Source organism: Acartia tonsa, chromosome 12, assembly GCF_053477335.1.
Source record: "Acartia tonsa isolate MP-2025a chromosome 12, ASM5347733v1, whole genome shotgun sequence".
Taxonomy (NCBI): domain Eukaryota; kingdom Metazoa; phylum Arthropoda; class Copepoda; order Calanoida; family Acartiidae; genus Acartia; species Acartia tonsa.
In genome coordinates this window covers 7,106,994-7,125,930 of record NC_137271.1, presented here as the reverse complement: position 1 = coordinate 7,125,930, position 18,937 = coordinate 7,106,994, and the positions used below count along the sequence as shown (strand labels likewise).

Here is an 18,937-nt window from a genome sequence, read left to right as displayed (position 1 = left end):
TCATAAAAACCTACCCTAAGACACATCACAAGCCCTATCTACTCATTCTACTCTTGGCCACTCCTAGCTGAGCTGTAGCTGTTACTCAGCTGCCATATATGGATTGGTCGCCACTATTTTTAGTAGCATATTTGAGCTCAACACCCATAAAAACCTACCCCGAGACACGTCACAAGCTCTATCTACTCATTATACTCTTGGTGGCGCGCAGCTGAGCTGCAGCTGTTACCCAGCTGCAATGTGGATGGGTCGCCACTATTTTTGGTACCATTTTTGAGCTCAGCATTCATAAAAACCTACCTCTAGACACGTCACAAGCCCTATATAATCATTCTACTCTCAGCCGCTCGCAGCTGAGCAGCAGCTATTACTTAACTGCCATAGGGATTGGCCGAAACTATTTTTAGAAGCATTTTTGAGTTCAGCACCCATAAAAACCTAATCCTGCACACGTCACATGCCTCATGTACTCATTCTACTCTTGGCCTATCTCGTCTGAGCTGCGGCCGTTACCCAGCTGAGCTGCGTTCATTACCCAGCTGCCATGTTGATGGGCCTCCACTATTTTTGTTAGCATTTTTGAGCTCAGCACCTATAAAAACCTACCCCTAGACACGTCACAAGCCCTATCTACTCATTCTACTCTTGGCCGCTCGCAGCTGAGCTGCAGCTGTTACCCAGCTGCCATATGGATTGGCCGTCATTATTTTTAGTAGCATTTTTGAGCTCAGCACCCATAGAAACCTACCCCTAGACATGTCACAAGCTCTATCTACCCTTTATACTCTTGGTGGCTCCCAGCCGTTTTCAGCCGGTTCTAGCCGTTTAGCAGCTGGTACTAAAAATTTTAAAAAATGGTTATTGTTATCATTTAACATGAATTAAACCAGAAATATGTTTTAAAAAGTTAATTCCTACGTAAATAATGATGAATTTGCCCTAAAAATAGGCAAAAAACCGCTAAACGGCTGAGCTGCCAGCCGCCAGCCGTTACTTTTCCAACTTTTTGTTTGATTTAGGGAAAATAGACCTATCAAGGATTACTCATGCAAAATTTCAGATCGAAATTCGAATTCTAAGTGCCATTTGCTCACTGATTACGAGATGGTTGCATTAAAAAACCCCCCCTTTTATTTAAAGATCAAAATTCCTCAACTTTAAATCCTGATATCTTAGGGGACAAGACAATAAAAATAAATTGATATACATCCCCAATGATTTTAAACAATATTTACCAAAAAGCAATCATAATTCAATTAGAGTACCCAAATTTTGTGTGCCAACAAATAAGATATTGTAAATATAAAAATTGTGTTGAAATACATAATTTACAGTCCAATGTCCCCTCCCTACCTGAAAAAATCTTAACATTCACCAAGTTTTAATAATAATCATCTTTAATTCTTAAAGTTTTATTTTAGATGGGGAGGAAAGTTCACAAGCGAAGTGCCAGCAAAATTTATCGACTATGTTCCCAAAGGATTGGCCAGCAAATCAGCCACCACGGCAGTTAAATGTTCCTACTTACAATGCTTAGGTGAGGTGTTATTTTGTTCGGTCGGAGAAAACATATTAAGGGTTAAAAGTTATTTATCAGCTTTCCGCGAATAATGAAATGAAAAATTATTAGATTAAAACCAGTTTTATGAATTTTATTTTATTATTAGTGGGAGATGTCTACAATACGATATGATACCTGATTTTTCAGCATGGCTCGGAACCTGTTATAATCCAGCGGATATTAATCGGTTTCGTAGCCATACTGGAAAAGATACTTCTATGATAAAAAAAGTTACTGTACATCAATGGCCGTCTTCTTAAGTTTTTTTTTTAATGAAGAAATTTTTAAGCTTCAGCTAAAAAGAATTCATGTGTTTGAATATAATAGTTGATATTTTTAACAAGAAAAAGTAATAAAAGAGAGTCTGAAACTAATGAATTTATATTTTTAAATTGTTTAGAAGCCGGATTAAACCCTGGAACCGCGACTTCAGCACTCAACCTAATCCCAACTTTAACGAAGGTAACATTTTTATAATGAATTTATTATATCTTGGATCTTACACCAGATTATCATGTACTTTAATAAAATGAAACTTGTATCTGGCTAAGATAACAATATCCAACATTCACCCCTTTACTCCATCCTCTTCCCTCCTACCAGATGAATGAATTGTCCATTAGATAATGTACATGTTAGCAACCTAAAGGGGGGGGGGGGGGGGCGTAATGACATAAGCTCTTAAACCGTGAGCAAAATGGTCTAAATATTGAGCTAGACCCTTCAAACTTGGTATATAAGCTTAGTCCTATAGGTATTACATCTAAATGGCAAAAAAATCCAAAAAATTTTATTTTTAGGTTAGGTTAGGTAAGAAAAACCCTGCGGAAATGGGGTTTTAGGCTCTTTTTGGTCTATTTTGATGTGGAAACTTGCCTTAAATTGTTTATTCTTAGGGTTTTAACTTTAATACACTGTATCTATTCATATGGACATTATTTAAGATGATTCAGCAAGTCGGGGACCGACCCCAGGGGGCTAGGTGGGTGGCCCGCAGGGGTTAAGTTCATTTTTCCCAATATATTTGTTGTGATACATCAAATTATAGGTTTTTTAGGTCAAGGAACTCAAATTCAGAGCTAAAATAAGCATTAGACTAATCTGAAGCTAGCCCCAGCGGGCTAGGTTGGTGGCCCGCAGGGGTTAAGTGCATTTTTTCTAATATATATCTTGTTATATATCAAACTATAGGTTTTTTAGGTCAAGAAACTCAAATTCTGAGCGAAAATTAGCATTAGACTGACTTGAAGCTAACCCCCCCAGGCTAGGTTGGTTTTCTGCAGGGCTTAAGAGCATTTACCTAACCTAACCTAGAAACCTACTTATATTTTCACAGGTTTTTTTCTTGAATAAACTGTGTCTATTAATGAGGACTTTACTTAAGATGATCCAGCAAGTCGGGGACCGACCCCAGTGGGCTAGGTGGGTGGCCCGCAGGGGTTAAGTGCATTTTTTCCAATATATATGTTGCGATACATCAAATTATAAGTTTTTTAGGTCAGTTAACTCAAATTCAGAGCTAGAATTAGCATAAGACTAATCTGAAACTAGCCCCAGCGGGCTAGGTTGGTGGCCCACAGGGGTTAAATGCATTATTTCCAATATAGATCTTGTTATATATCAAAATAAAGATTTTTAAGGTCAAGAAACTCAAATTCAGAGCTAAAATTGGCATAAGACTTACCTGAAGCTAACCCCTGCGGGCTAGGTAGATTTTCCACAGGGCTTATGTGCATTTTACCTAACCTAACCTAGAAACTTACTTATTATCTTTTGGTTTTTTCCTTGAATAAACTGTGTCTATTAATGAGGACATTATTTTAGATAATCCAGCAAGTTGGGGACCGACCCCAGCGGGCTAGGTGTGTGGCCCACAGGGGCGTAGTGCATTTTTTCTAACGTATGTGTTGTCATACATCAAATTATAGGTTTTTTATGTCAAGAAACTCAAATTCAGAGCTATTTTAAGCATTAGACTGACTTAAGGCTAACCCCCGCGGATTAGGTGGGTGGCCTGCAGGGGTAAATTTTCCAAATTATGTGTTGTTATACATCAAACTATAGGTTTTTTAAGTCAATTTGGAGCAAAAAAAACACAATAGCAACCTGATGCTAGTTTTTTCGTGGTATGTGGTATACATTAAATTAAAAAATTGTATCCTATTAGCATATTAAATTCTTCCACCGCTAATATTGTACTATCAAAATTTAAATTCTTTCAAATATATGCCATATAAATGTAGTTTAACCAATTAACCAGGAAAAAATATGCAGTTCACTAAATTAAGTTCAAATGCATTTTGTGAAACTACCCCTTTGAATTTCTGGATCTAAAAAACCTATAATTTTATGTATGACAACTAAAATTGCACTTAACCCCTGCGGGCCACGCACCTAGCCTGCTGGGGTCTTAAATCTTAAATAATGTTCTAATAGATAGACACAGTTTATTCCAGAAAAAAACCCATAAAAAAAAACAAGTAAGGTTCTAGGTTAGGTTAGGTAAAATGCACTTAAGACTTGCAGGCAACCCACCTAGCCCGCTGGGGCTAGCTTCAGATTAGTCTGATGCTTTTATTAGCTGTAAATTTGAGTTTCTTAACCTTAAAAACCTATAGTTGGATGTATGACAACACATACTTTTTAAAAAAAAAATGCATTTAACCCCTGAGGGACACCCACCTAGCCCGCTGGGGTCGGTCTACGACTTGCTGGATCATCTGAAATAAGGTCCTCATGAATGGACAGTTTTATTTGAAAAGAAAATATTAAACGTAAGTTTCTAGGTTAGGTTAGGTAAAATGCACTTAAGCCCTGTGGGCTATCTATCTAGCCCGCTGGGGTTAGCTTCAGATTAGTCTAATGCTTATTTCAGCTCTGAATTTGAGTTCTTTGACCTAAAAAACCTATAATTGGATTTATCACAACATATATATTGGGGAAAATGCACTTAACCCCTGCGGGCCACCCACCTAGCCTGCTGGGGTCGGTCCCCGACTTGCTGGATCATCTTAAATAAAGTCTTCATTAATAGACACAGTTTATTCATAAGGTCCTCATGAATGGACAGTTTATTCTAGAAAAAAAAACCTAAAAAAAATAAATGTAAGTTTCTAGGTTAGCTTAGGTAAAATGCACTTAAGCCCTGTGGGCAACCCAGCTAGCCCGCTGGGGGTTAGCTTCAGATTATTCTAATGCTTATTTTAGCTCTGAATTTGAGTTCTTTGACCTAAAAAACATATCATTTGATGTATCACATCATATATATTGGGGAAAATGCACTTAACCCCTGCGGGCCACCCACCTAGCCCGCTGGGGTCGGTCCCCGACTTGCTGGATCATCTTAAATAAAGTCTTCATTAATAGACACAGTTTATTCAAGAAAGAAACCTGTAAAAATATAAGTAAGTTTCTAGGTTAGGTTAGGTAAATGCTCTTAAGCCCTGCAGAAAACCGACCTAGCCCGGGGGGGTTAGCTTCAGGTCAGTCTAATGCTAATTTTCGCTCAGAAATTGAGTTTCTTGACCTAAAAAACCTATAGTTTGATATATAACAAGATATATATTAGAAAAATGCACTTAACCCCTGCGGGCCACCAACCTAGCCCGCTGGGGCTAGCTTCAGATTAGTCTAATGCTTATTTTAGCTCTGAATTTGAGTTCCTTGACCTAAAAAACCTATAATTTGATGTATCACAACAAATATATTGGGAAAAATGAACTTAACCCCTGCGGGCCACCCACCTAGCCCCCTGGGGTCGGTCCCCGACTTGCTGAATCATCTTAAATAATGTCCATATGAATAGATACAGTGTATTTAAGTTAAAACCCTAAGAAAAAACAATTTAAGGCAAGTTTCCACATCAAAATAGACCCAAAAAAGCCTAAAAACCCCATTTCCGCAGGGTTTTTCTTACCTAACCTAACCTAAAAATAAAAAATTTTGGATTTTTTTGCCATTTAGATGTAATACCTATAGGACTAGGCTTATATACCAAGTTTGAAGGGTCTAGCTCAATATTTAGACCATTTTGCTCACGGTTTAAGAGCTTATGTCATTACGCCCCCCCCCCTTGTCGACAATTTTTCCCCTCTCATCATATCCACGTATATTCTACATACATCCATTACTTTTATTTGTTCTTATCGCCAAATGTTCATAACTAGTGTTTGTCTGACAAAGTTGCATGTTCTTGCTAGCACTTAATGTATTTAACTGTGCTGTTTTACAAAGTACATACATATATTTACTTGTTTGAAATTAAAATCTTTTTAAAAAAATATAAAATATCAAGGTAGTTCCGCAAGTTGGCAAGTTTAAAAATGAGTGTTACGTATTATTTCATGTTCAGTGATCTCAATGATAGCAGCAACTTTCATACGAATTTTAATGTTCTACTATGTAGCTAATGTCAAGACTCCAATCATAATTTTGTAGGTATTTGACATGCATATGCATTTTAAGTTCAAATGTATACTTTTACTCAAAATAAACAAGACTTTTTTTTGTAGTGTACAAGTTTCATTGATGTATCTAAGCATTAAAATTACTTCTTTAACCTTAGATTGTTGAGGCAGCTGCCAAGCAGCCCAACCAGTCAGCTCTTGTGTATGAAGCTGCTCACGCAGCTGCTTGCCTGGCTAAGATAGCAGCTGTCGGTACTGATGTACAGGCTAAACTTGGTAAGGTTATTTTCTCTCCTTTTTTGATTTTTATAAGAAGTTAATGTATTACAAAATTTGAAAGTTATTAACATTGGTACTCTAAAGTCATACAATCAGTCTTAGCAGCGTTTAGGTTTCTTGGTTAATTTCGTTTTACAGTTTAGACAAGGAGTTTAATTTTATATTAGATCAAAGAACGTCCAAGCTTTTGAGGGGGGTAAAATAAGGGGTTTCAAGTTTCAAAGTCCCCCCCTCCCTTTGAACGTCCATAATCAGAGCAAAAGTTTTTTTCATTAATTAAAGAAATAAATATTGGCGACAACAGCAATTTAATGTATTTTTTTTTTTAGAGGATGCAATTAAGATTATGACAGATCCCAAAAAACGACTTCTTACAAATCCAAAACTCCTAAGGTAAACGTTTAATTAACTAAAAAAATTCCAAATACTTTAAAGGCTTGAAGTTTGATAAAATGTTTTAATCTCGAATTCTAAAAATTATCTTTTTTAACTGATTTATTGAAAAAGGTTTAATTTTTTCCCAGTATGGCTTAGAAACCGATTAATATCCGTTGGATTAGAACCATTTCTCAGCCATACCGAAAATTTTCAACTCAGTTTTCTACTGATATAAAGATGTAGGTACAATCATAATATTAAAATCAGTTCTATTAACGCGTGCCTTTGGCATCTCTTGGGTAACAAAACTGGTTTTAATCTTTATAAACAATTATACATTTTTATATCCGCGGAAAGCTGTTTATAATACGATGCTATAATAAGTAACTATTATTTTAGCTCTGCTCCCAGTTCTGTTTTGGGATCTCTGGCTAGCATGGGCTCAACACTCCTCGCTATTATAAGGTAAAATCAAAGATAAGACAATGGACGAAAAATTTCAGGACGTTATCAAAGATTATAAACTATATAACCCCATCTTTAGAATTAAATTATTGGTTTAAAAGTTTGGACACTAGTTCGAGAACATCAAATTAAAATTCAATAGATAGAATTTTAGTAATGTTTTAAATGTTAGGGCGTAGCGGATCCTTTACCAATGTTGCCTTATTAAAAGATTTTTATGTCATTTATGTGTACAAAGTTTACTTACTGGTCACTTTATTAGGTAACTGTTTATTTGTATTTTTAAGAAAAGATATCATAAAAGTATGTCTTTATACAAAATGAAAAAAAATTGGAATATTCAGAATTTCAAAATATAGTCTTTTTATATTATTGGGTAAAATCCTCTTAGAAATTTTTTTTTCACTTTTGAAAATTTGAGTATTCCCCCCCCCCCCCCCCCCCCCCCCCCTCGACAGAACTATGAACTCTGGCCGCAGCGCTCGGCTCCCTAGCCTCCAACCTAACCTAAAATAGTTGCTCTCTGTCGGGGGGGGGGGGGGCGGGGGGGGTGTAATCAAATTTTCAAAATTAAAAAAAATTTACTATTGAATACTAGTTATGAAACAAAGCTATATTTTAGAATGTAGTGGGCATTTTATGAGAAAGGCGTTTTCTAAGATAGGCTTTTTGGGGGGATGGAAGTTTTTTGAGATAGGCGTTTTTTGAGATGACCCTGTATATCTTTCTGAAAAAGCACACTTTTTGGTCTAAAACCAAGCTTCTATTTCCCGAATTTTAATTTATTTTTTTGTGCTTTAAAAAAATATTTAAGTAGGGATATACTTATTTAGAACTCCTTCTGTCATTTATATGGCCTTATGTTTCTTCAAAAGTTGTCTCTAATAAAGAATCAATTTTCCTGACCTCTAATCTAACTTGTTATTATTCAGTGAAAATGTCACCTTTAAAAGTTACTAAAAACTAAATTCCAGAGACTATAGGATATTCTTTTAATGAACCCCTGGAATTATACTAACCAATCAATCAACTTTTCTTAGCAACGCTGATAAAGAGACTCAGACCGGCCTGTTGAAGTGTGTAATCGCTGGCCTGTTGTGTCCCTCCTCTGCCAGCAGACGGTCAACTGTGAGCATGGTGAAGAGGTGGGGCACCACACTGGGCGGTGCTGCTCTTCTTACTGCCCTCTTCCAGGTAGGATTCCTGCTGGGATCTATAGGGAGAAGACAATAGCCAATAAATTGATGTTCCTCCCCAATGATGTTACATAGAAATACCCCTTCTGTAGATTACGTTGAATAGTTGAAACGTTCGGATACTCAACTTAATGATCAAACCAATCAGAATTCACTAAAGTTCCCTAAAATGCTCAGGCAACAAATGAGAAAATTCTATTATAAAACTTTAAGGACTTGTGTTATAAACAGCCCATTTTCGCGTATATTCTGAAAGGTTTTGTGTTACCGTTTAGTCAAAGGCGCTTATTAAGTCTAACTGTTCTCAAATATGACCATTTCTAATATATACTTTTGGTCATAATTAAGAACATTGCTTAGGTAATAGAATAATATAGGGAAAAAAATTTTCAGTGAAATATACAAACTATGAAAATTTCGTAAATATTTCTTTTAATAGACTAGTGGATGCGCCCCTAGCATCTATGGGCTATGTAGTCAAAGGGGTAAAAAAAAGCCAGATAAAATCCTATATCATTCCAAGGCATAAGCAAAAAAAAAATAAAAATAAAATAGCCTAAAACCATCCCAGGATCTATATGAAGCTTCCCTAAAAATAGAACTCAATTAGTTCAGTAATTATTAAAATCTTAAGCCTCAGACAAAAAAAACTTACTACTTTATATACTAGAGCCAGCGGCTACGCCCCTAAAGGCCTCTAGTGGCACTTTAGATATTTGTTTTTAAAAAATACGTAACATATCTATGTTGCGTTCAAGTCTCTAGGTTAGATTTTTTTGTGATTTCTCTTGGGAGGGTGGTAGTACCCTCCCCTAAATAGGTATAACCCTTCCCGGGACCTATGACAAGCTACCCTGTTAGGGAGAACCCGATTTGTTTAGCGGTTAGCGAAATCCATTGGTACAAACATACAAACACACAGACAAACAGACAGACATCCTGTTACTTTAGTATAAGGATAGTTAGTTATTATATTTTAGGAACTTGGAAATGTATTGTGCACAGACCGTCAACTAACATTGGATACACCCGCCAGAGGGTAAGTTCTTGTTCAGTTCGTTCATCCAGTAGGAGGGGAGGGGATGCAGTAAAGGTAGTATATGGGGGCGTATCGTTATTTTAGCCAGCTGCTAGTATCATTTCATCAGATTGCATGTTTATCTGGTGCAATATTCAAGTAAAAATTCATCGATTAGTTTAGTATCTAATCAACATATGTGCTTGATCGTTCAAAAAGTTTATTAGCTAATTAAACTAAGGTTTCCAGTCCTATGTGTCATCCCTCCCTTTCCATTGCCTATATTATTTTTATGTCTTTTTTAAAAAAAAAAAGGCATTTAGTGTTCAGTTCTTCCATCAATTAAAAAAATTGGGCCTTTTCTGTGTGTTTGTGTCTATCATACCTTGGGATGTTACTGGGATGTCTGAGTCTCCTTGGTAAGTATTTACAAGAAAGGATATTTTTTTAATTTCATAAAGGCATCAGTTTCATCTTGTTTAGAGATGTTGTTGCGGGCGGGGACATAGGAGCCTCGAGCGACCTGCCAGCAGCCTGGGTAGTGGCCTCACTCACCGGGCTGCTACCCCTCCCTGGCACTCAGGAGGTCACGTTTGCCAAACAAGTACTTTTGAAAAGTAGCATTTTTATAAATATGGTCGGTTCGTACGTCCGTCACGTCCATAACTGTAAGCTCATTTAGTTACCTAGTTTAAATAGGTTAGAATTGTCCTGTCGATCTCAAACTTGGCATGATGATTCCTTTATCCGTTAGGTACACTTTATAAAGTGTAACTTGATAAAGTGGCCCTAGGCCAATAAAACTGGTATCTTTAGGAATAGATACCGTACGCACCTTTAATATAACACACGCACTGTGGCAGCTGTTCTACATCTCATTATAAACACCAAGCTATATGAAATAGAAATAATAGAGACAAAACACCAAAGCCTTAACTAATTAAATCAATGAATGATATCTGCAATAAAACAAGGATAGGAATGTACATGGTTATATTTTCATGTATGAGCATACAAAATAAGATATTATGTATGTATTGAGTTTCGGTAGGGCAAACTCTAGCCAGGATTCTTCTTTATGTGATAGCTGAAACATAAATAAAATTATCACATAAAAGTTCACACATTAATTACTTTCTTGCTCTTCTTTTTCTTTCTCATTTCACCCTTGTCCTGCTCCTTGGTATCTTCAACCAGTCTGTCATAGAGGTCTTCAAGGTGACGGCGGCTCTCAATGACATCTTCCTTCTCACGGCGCTCATGGTCACGTTCATCACGGAGCTCATAGTAATCGGTGAGCAGCTCATGATTTTGCTCACTCAGTTCCCTGTACTGTCTGGATGAATCGCGGAGCTTCTGGTTCAGGATCCTGATGTGGCGCTCGTTACACTTGTCATAGTAGATGTAGGTGGCCAGCTCCTTTTCTAAGTCCTTGTCCTTGGCCTTCAGTGCTTCTTGTTTAAAGCGCTGGAGTTCGGTCAACTGGGAATTCAACGTCCGGAGGTCTACCTCAAGCTGGTGATTTTCAGACAGGATGGCTCCATAAGCAGACCAGATCTTCATATACTTCTCTTTTTGATCTGTTACCTCTGTTGTGGACTCTCCGGCACCAACATCGTTTAACGCATTATAAAATACGCAATCCGCTAAGTCGTTGTCTTTGCGGTCCTCGGCGATGGCGGCGGCACCAGCTTCACTTAACCGGCGGGATACAGAACTGCGGGATGAACGGCTACTATACCCAGGGCTGCTGGCTGTGCTGCTACCTTGAGCACTGTAATGTGCTTCATCTGTCCTGACAGCGGGGGCCTTCACAGGGGTGTTCGTCGTGGGTGGCACCAACCTTCTCCTCTTGTTCCTGGCTTCTGGTCTGGTCCTCGACAGAGAGCGGGAGGCTCCCTTCTTCTGCTGGTGGTCTACAAAAAAACCAAGTCCACGCAGGTGCTCGACGATGGAGGGGGACTTCAAATATTTTACGGTGAGGCCTGGAGGTGTAGGAACTAAGCTGCTGGGGTCAGCCTTGGGGGTCAGCGGGTTCTCACACTTCATGCCGATTGTGATGTGTTTCACCAGGGGATTTATCACCTTTCTCAACCCATCCCTTGTGAGTGAAGAGCCGAGTGAAGATCTTGATAAGAACTCGACATAAAGCTGCGGGTTTACACACAACACATTGGTGGATTTTTGTTTCTCCAACAGCTGCTTGTGCAACATGAGGGGCTGCATCTTGTTGTCGGCGGCTAGCTGGCGAACCCAGGTGTTGAATTGTGCAAAGATGTCCCAGCTCCTATGCTGGTCTGGTACAAACATACATCCCGCTGGGCTGAATTTATGGCGTCCCGAAGCGTTGGCTTTCACCTGGATCCTCTGGATGGACTCATAGATCTCATGAAGGAGATGTTAATGAACGAGGGTCTGATAAGCAATGCAGACAACATAGACGGGGTTCTTGTCCTCTAGAAGAAGCATGATGCGGGCTTCAATCTCACCTAGAGTGTTGGAATACATGTTATACCAGTTTATCATGTATTTTGGGTCCAAAACACAGTCAGGCGGGCAGGGACGATCCGCAATCACATAGCGGTCTTCAACTGGAATCTCCATGGTGACAGTGGACTCCTCAACGGTCATGAGGGCGGCCTCGCCTCCTGGGTACTCGCAATCCTTGGCAGACATCTAAAAAAATTGTATATTTTTAGATGTTGACATAAAGAGACTTGTCTTAGTAAACAGACAACTTTCTTATGTTCAAAAAACGAAACAAATTTGTTAATGAACAAAAAAAAACTTTTTAGAAAGGCTTTTTAGATGTGTTTCGTTTCGAAGGATTAGGCAATTCCTTACGATGAAAAGAACAAACTTAGGTCAGTTTTGTTAAAAAGGACTTTTGTAATAAACCACTACACATAATGCGACGAAAAAAATAAATATTGCATAGTATTGCATTTTTCTTTTGTAGAAGAAATCCTTTTAACAGAATCGAGTTTATTTATTGAGAAATGACGATTCAAAATTATTTTTTAAAAAATAATTAAACACATACTTTTTCTACTCAAAAAAAACGAGAGTTGGTGAAACGCGTTTGTACGCAAAAAACGAGAGTACGCATTGAAAAGCGACACATATTCGTTTCAATCAAGTGAATAAAAAAAACTTGAAAAAAACAGTAATTTTAAAACTCATAAAATTAGAAATTTTTATGAAAGAAAACTTACATTGAAAGAAAGTAGAGCGTTTGTAGGGTTGATTTGTAGGTTGTTTTGCTGTATAGAGCACAAGCGAACTGATTTGAGACACATATTTTTAAAATGAAGTAAATTTTTGTAAAAACTTGTTGTCCAATAAATGGTTTAGAAACGACTAGAACGTGCGGGGCTCGTGAGCGCACGGAGTTTTGGAATGCCGCGTTAAAAAATGAATATTTTTAGTGAAGACGACCTATCTTAACCAATTTTGATAAGATTAAGATTCCGTTTTTGAATAATGAGATTAATAATTGTAAAATAATTTATTTTTCAGAAATAAAATTGATACTTTAAGTATATACAAAAAAAATGTTTTTTATTTGAGAATAAAGAACATTTTTGGCACATTAGTAAGTGCGCCTAATAGCTGCAAGGCTTTCGGGGCTAATTAACCCTGTTTGAAGAACATTTAAAATCTTTGTACCATCTGCACCCTTTTTGGTGAGTACATCACTCAATTGGTGTTCTCCCTTCACCCAAATAATTGAGTTAACTTCCTTTCTTGTCAAACATTCTTGGATTGAAGCTATTTCTCGACGTAGTCTCCTTTCAGCACAGTTTGTGCTTGAATGAATTGTGTCATAGGAATCCTTGTTGTCAATGATAGCTCTGAGCTTTAGGTCATATTTGTGACCTGTCATGTCTTGCAAGAGCTTCCTAGTAGCTATTGCAGCGTCCATGCCATTGTAAAGGCTTAGAGCTTCTGCTGCTAGAGTTGAGTGAACAACACTTTTGGCTTTATTAGCTTTCCAATCAAGAGCAGCTGCTCTGCCAGATTTTGGATCTACAAGCAACAAAATATAAGCAACAGCACTGTCTTTTGCTTCATTCAAGTTTCCATGTGAAGCATCAGTGTACAGAAATAATTCAGCAGTGTTGAGATCAATCTTTGGTATTCTGACCATTGCCTCATCTTTTAGCCTGAGTATGGTTTTCTTTGCAGCTTTCAAATCTGCGACTCTTCCTCCTTTGAACTTTGTTGAAAGATTGATGAGATCAAAAGCTAGATCTGGCCTGGTACTTCTGACTGTCCAGTTTAAAGATCCAACCATTCTCCTCAGAGAAGTAAGTTCCTCTTCTGTCATAGGTTCTTCTAACTGTAGAAGTCTCTTGGTGTCCAAAACTGGGATTTGAACTCTTTCTACATAATCTCTTTGGTCTAGAGTAATTCCATCATCATTTTGGTTCAATTTGAAACCTGTATACATGAAGTTGCCTTGTTCTGATTTTCCAACTTTGAATATGGAAAGAACTTGTGGCATGATGACATTGATGAAATACTGGTTGCCAGCGTGAATGAAATCATCCACATGCAGACCAATGAATCCTTGTAGCACACCGTCTTTGATCAGGTAGAATAAACCATAATCATCATCTGCTCTCTTGAAACCTAGTTTGTAGAGTCTATCTTCAACTTTACTTTATGCTAGCATCTTTGAGACCATATAAACATTTGTTTAATAGCCATAAGAAACCTGCAGCATTGGCCTCTTTTGGAGGTTTGACATAAACTATTCTGTCTAGGTCATTACCTTGCAGAAAAGCAGAACGAATATCTGTTGTTTCAATTTTCCAGCCAAGTGCAGCTGTTAAAGCTAGTACAATCCTCAGCGAGGATTTGTGCATTGTAGGTGAGTCCTTGGGAATGTCAGCTGTTTCTTGGAAACCTCTTGCTGTAAGTCTGGCTCTTATTTCAGTGCCTTTCTCAGTCATTACCCAGGTGGTTGTTATTCTCTCCTGTCCTTCATCTTTAACTTCTGTGTAGGTATTGAACTCTTTCAACTTTTCTAGCTCATTGAATTTAGCTTGTATGCATTCATCAGAGTTATGTCTATCTCTGGGAACTAATACAGCAAGTATTTCATGACTGACCATCATAATGATTTCAGCATCCTCATTGATCTTTCTGTATTCTTGAGTAGCCATATCAGTAGCAAACTTCTCTCCTGAATCTAGTTCTATGTTGTACCAAGTGCTACTTGCCTTGCAAGAAGCTTTGCCAGCTCTATTCACGATTATGCCAGGTTTCCAGGAGTTATCAACTTTGATCATGATTCTTTCTTGTTGTTTGAAAACAAGATTACTGGTACTCTTGGATTTGCTGGTTTTAGGTCTACCCACATTCTTCTTTTGCATGGGAGCTTGATTGTTGTCCTCTGCATGATCTGTTTCTTGATGCTCAATCTCTTCTATGTTAGATGATTCATTGGTGTCATTTTCATCATTTTGAATCTCAGTGTTGTCTGTAGTTGTGTTGTTGATTTCGGGTTGTTGGACTATGTTTCCTCTTTCTCTTGAGGAATCATCATCTTGTGTATTCTCATTAGTATCATTAGAAGCTTGTGCTTCTTGCATTACTTCTTTCTCTACATCTGCACCTGCAATCTCTCCTGCTTCAATTCTCTGTCTCAATTCTTCTTTCACAGGTAGGAGTCTATTGGCACTGACTCTTGAGCAATATCCTCCATGTCTGATCATGATGACTTTGTTGTCCCGCACATTACTTTGCCTGGGCCAAGCCATCTGTCATCTTTTTCTCTGCGATAATATACATAGTCTCCAGGTTGGTAGATATGATCAGCTGTGCGGATCTTGGATCGTAATGCCAGCTTCAGCTTTTCACAATTTTGTGCTTTAATGAAAGCTGCTTTGGCTGCAGTCATTGCTTTCATATTGTCATCAAACACTTGGCAATGTGTTTTGATTTCTAATGCTGTTGGTGGTGATTCTAGAATATCAACCACATTTGGTTTTCTGCCAAAAACCAGTTCATAAGGTGAGAATCCATAAATGCTGGATAATACATTTTTGGCATAGCATGACCAAGCGATCGCTGTTTCGAAATCAAGCGCTGGGTAGTCAACAACTACTTGTGTTAGAATGTTGTCTACCAGGTAGTGATGCTTTTCAGCATATGAATTTTGCCATGGGCTTGATGCACCTGTGGTGTGAATTTTGATGTCCAACATACTACATACTTCTGTCATAAAGTTGTTACTAAACTCACCTCCATTGTCAAACCAGAATTGGCTAGGCTTGCCAAAGATTCTGATCCATAGCCTTATTATAGCCTTGATGACAACTTGTGGATCCTTTGAAGGGATCACGGTGCCTAGTGTGTACCTTGTGAAACAGTCTACTAAATATAAGATGTATTTGTTGTTGAAGATTTTTAAATCCATGGCAACAACATCATTGAAATCTTTGGAGGGATTTAACGCTACAGCAGGCCTATCTGGACTGCGTTTACGCAATAGGCAACCTTCACATCCATTGATAATCTTATCAATGATGGGTGCAAAAGAATCATCATATTGATCCGCGGATTTTAAAAAATCAATAAAGACCTTGCGTGGTCTGTGACCTAACTGACGATGTAACTTGTTTAGTAGCTTGTAAACTCTGTCAGTGCTCTCTTCAGTCAGATCAATATTCATTACCTCAGCAAGAAAAGCATTATCATCATCATCTTTGTCACCTAGTAAGTTGACAATAAAGTGTCCGGCGGAGGTAGTATTAACCTTGAGAGGTTTGCCATTAGCAGTGGCAGTATCATTTGCCATGTCTAGGGCTATACCTAATTGTTTCATGTGAGATTTAGATAGTAAAAGAGGGATGTCACTATTGATGACATCAACAACAATTTCATGAGCATCTTTTCCTATAATGATAGGAATTTTGAATGCTTTACCTGATTTTAGGGATTGGTTGTTACCAAAGGTAAATTCTGTCCCTGTTGAAAATGGACCTTTAACCTTCCCTTTCATGTGCTTTGGCAACGCTTGCAAATAAATTTCCATCCACTTTTCCCCACTTACAGAACTTGTACAGCAAGTGTCAAGTGCAGCAGAACACAATGATTCTGCTGTGAATCTACTGAGTTCAGCCTTATCATTTGTAAACAGGACTTTTTGCACATTGTCTTGTGCGTCCTCATATTCGTCGCTATCCCCTTCTGTTACTGAGCCCGGGTCAGAAACCTCCCCTTGCGTTACCATAGCTTGTTGGTCTCCTTTTCTCTTTTTGTAATAGAGACATTGTTTTTGTAAATGTTTGTAGGAACCACACTCCCTGCATTTTAACCTTCTCCCCATTTTATCTTTCGGATTTATATCCTCCTCCTCTTTTTGTTTACTAGAGTGGTTACTTGTATTGTTTCTATAGTTTTGTGAGCTTTGAGAATTGTTGTAATTATTATTACCATAGTTATTGTTCCACTGATTGCTACTTGGATATGATTGCCCTTGCTTACCTTTGTACTGGTTCTTCCTTGCTTGCCATGCAGCAAATGCTTCTTCATGCTCCGTGAAGAAAGCTTTGTCCAGCGGCTGGGACTCAACCTTACCTTGGCCGCATATCTCCCCTAGTGAATTAGTAAGAACAAACAACATTCTTTCTTTAACCTTCTCATACAGCTTATCGTCATCACAATCGTCCATGTATCCCTTGAGCATCTCATACTGATGAGGCTCAAGGGATGCACCGAGCAATAGGATGAATGTCTTTTGTGTTTGATCGATAGCTACAGACTTATTTTTACATTTATTACACGCTATGTCAAACTCTCGGATGTACTCGGCAATCTTTTGGCCAGATTTCCGTCTAAAAAAATGCACCTTTGCAAAGGCCTCTATACTTTGTGATCTAGGAGTTTTGCTTAGAATGCTATCAAGATATGCTAGTACTTTATCTATTCCGCCCTCGTCATTTGCGAGTTCTGACGGTCTGTGTTTAGCAAATAATCCCTCTTGTATATTGTTCCCAAACGTTTTACTTTTATTTGGCAACCCTGTAACAAGATAAGCCCCAAGTTTCTTTTTGGGGTGGTCCGTGGTGACCTTCCATAATTCTACGACGTCCTTGTATGCGTCATAACTGTCAAAGTCATTGAGCCTTGGAATCTCCAACCCAATCTTTAACTCTGTCTGTGTCATTTTGTCTCACCGTTAAGGCTTTGTTTTATCTTTCCACTGCCCTCCTTAATCCTTGTAATGATTTGAAGGCTAAGCTTTATAGAACCAACCCTGCGGTTGTCTTTACCTATTTCCTAAATAATAGCTTTATAGAACTACGTGTTCAAGTTCTGGTTTCGGGTAAACTACCTTGTAAGGTTAAAACACTGCATTTTGTGAAATGCTAGATTAGAAATATAGACAGTTGTCCACTTTGCTCCGTGTTATTTTATAGGTGGCCGTAGATCTCTTGTTTTTTGAAAAAAAATTAACTACGCTAGTGCTAGCATTGATAAAGTGGCCCTAGGCCAATAAAACTGGTATCTTTAGGAATAGATACCGTACGCACCTTTAATATAACACACGCACTGTGGCAGCTGTTCTACATCTCATTATAAACACCAAGCTATATGAAATAGAAATAATAGAGATAAAACACCAAAGCCTTAACTAATTAAATCAATGAATGATATCTGCAATAAAACAAGGATAGGAATGTACATGGTTATATTTTCATGTATGAGCATACAAAATAAGATATTACTAAAACATATTAATAAATACAATGTATTGAGTTTCGGTAGGGCAAACTCTAGCCAGGATTCTTCTTTATGTGATAGCTGAAACATAAATAAAATTATCACATAAAAGTTCACACATAACTACCCTTTAATCATGACCAGCAAGTCCGTATGTCCATTTTAATAAGGGATAAGAGAATAGTGGATTATTTGATTTTCATCCTCAATAACACAAGTTCGTTTCTTCTTCGGCACATTAAAAAGTATTGATAAAAAAGTTTGGACACATTAGACTCCACTAATTTGGAACTAACCAATCAAAATTCAATAGATATACTCAAAGTTCTTGAGCTAACGAATAAGATAACTTGGTTAAAAATTGATAATTTGTGATTACAAATGTGACCCCTACTGACCAGGAGAAGGAACAGATTGCACTGGCTGCGCTGCTCCCTGTCCACCATCCCTGTGTAGTTGCTAGGCATCCAGGTAAAAATATGATTATATATAAATTTTTAAATTGTTGTAAGATTTTCCCATAATCGATTCCCACTCATTGTCGCCGAAATAAAACTGTATCGACACTTTGTGTAAAAACTTTCTGTAAATTAGAAGCTAATTTGTCCTGCGGCTACAAAACATCAGGGGTGTATAATAAATCTTCTGGGTGGCCCTGCTAAAGGGGGGGGGGGATAAAAAATAATATGGTTTGGGGGAAAAAATGTAAAAATAAATTTTTCTCCCTACCTTGGTAAAAAAACTAAAATAATATGTTGGAGTAGGGATAATATAAATAATAAATAAAGAGCAGCAGGGGAAAAAAATAATCTTATGCAGAATATACACCCCTGCCAAACATCCTTCCAGTTTAATGAGAATTGTTCCATCCCTATTTAAATTTAATGTCTTACTTACC

At 37.7% G+C, this 18,937-nt stretch overlaps 1 protein-coding gene across 1 annotated transcript in view; it reads left to right on the top strand.

The window, feature by feature from the left end:
- Positions 1-18,937, top strand: part of l(3)80Fj (lethal (3) 80Fj) — a 75,043-nt gene that overhangs the window by 10,066 nt on the left and 46,040 nt on the right. The window contains exons 16-24 of the mRNA XM_080178641.1: positions 1,422-1,537; positions 1,962-2,023; positions 6,126-6,243; positions 6,576-6,639; positions 7,024-7,089; positions 8,130-8,283; positions 9,266-9,324; positions 9,787-9,889; positions 18,441-18,510. Of these exons, the coding sequence (XP_080034767.1) occupies positions 1,422-1,537; positions 1,962-2,023; positions 6,126-6,243; positions 6,576-6,639; positions 7,024-7,089; positions 8,130-8,283; positions 9,266-9,324; positions 9,787-9,889; positions 18,441-18,510 (812 nt within the window). The remainder of the gene's footprint in view (positions 1-1,421; positions 1,538-1,961; positions 2,024-6,125; positions 6,244-6,575; positions 6,640-7,023; positions 7,090-8,129; positions 8,284-9,265; positions 9,325-9,786; positions 9,890-18,440; positions 18,511-18,937) is intronic.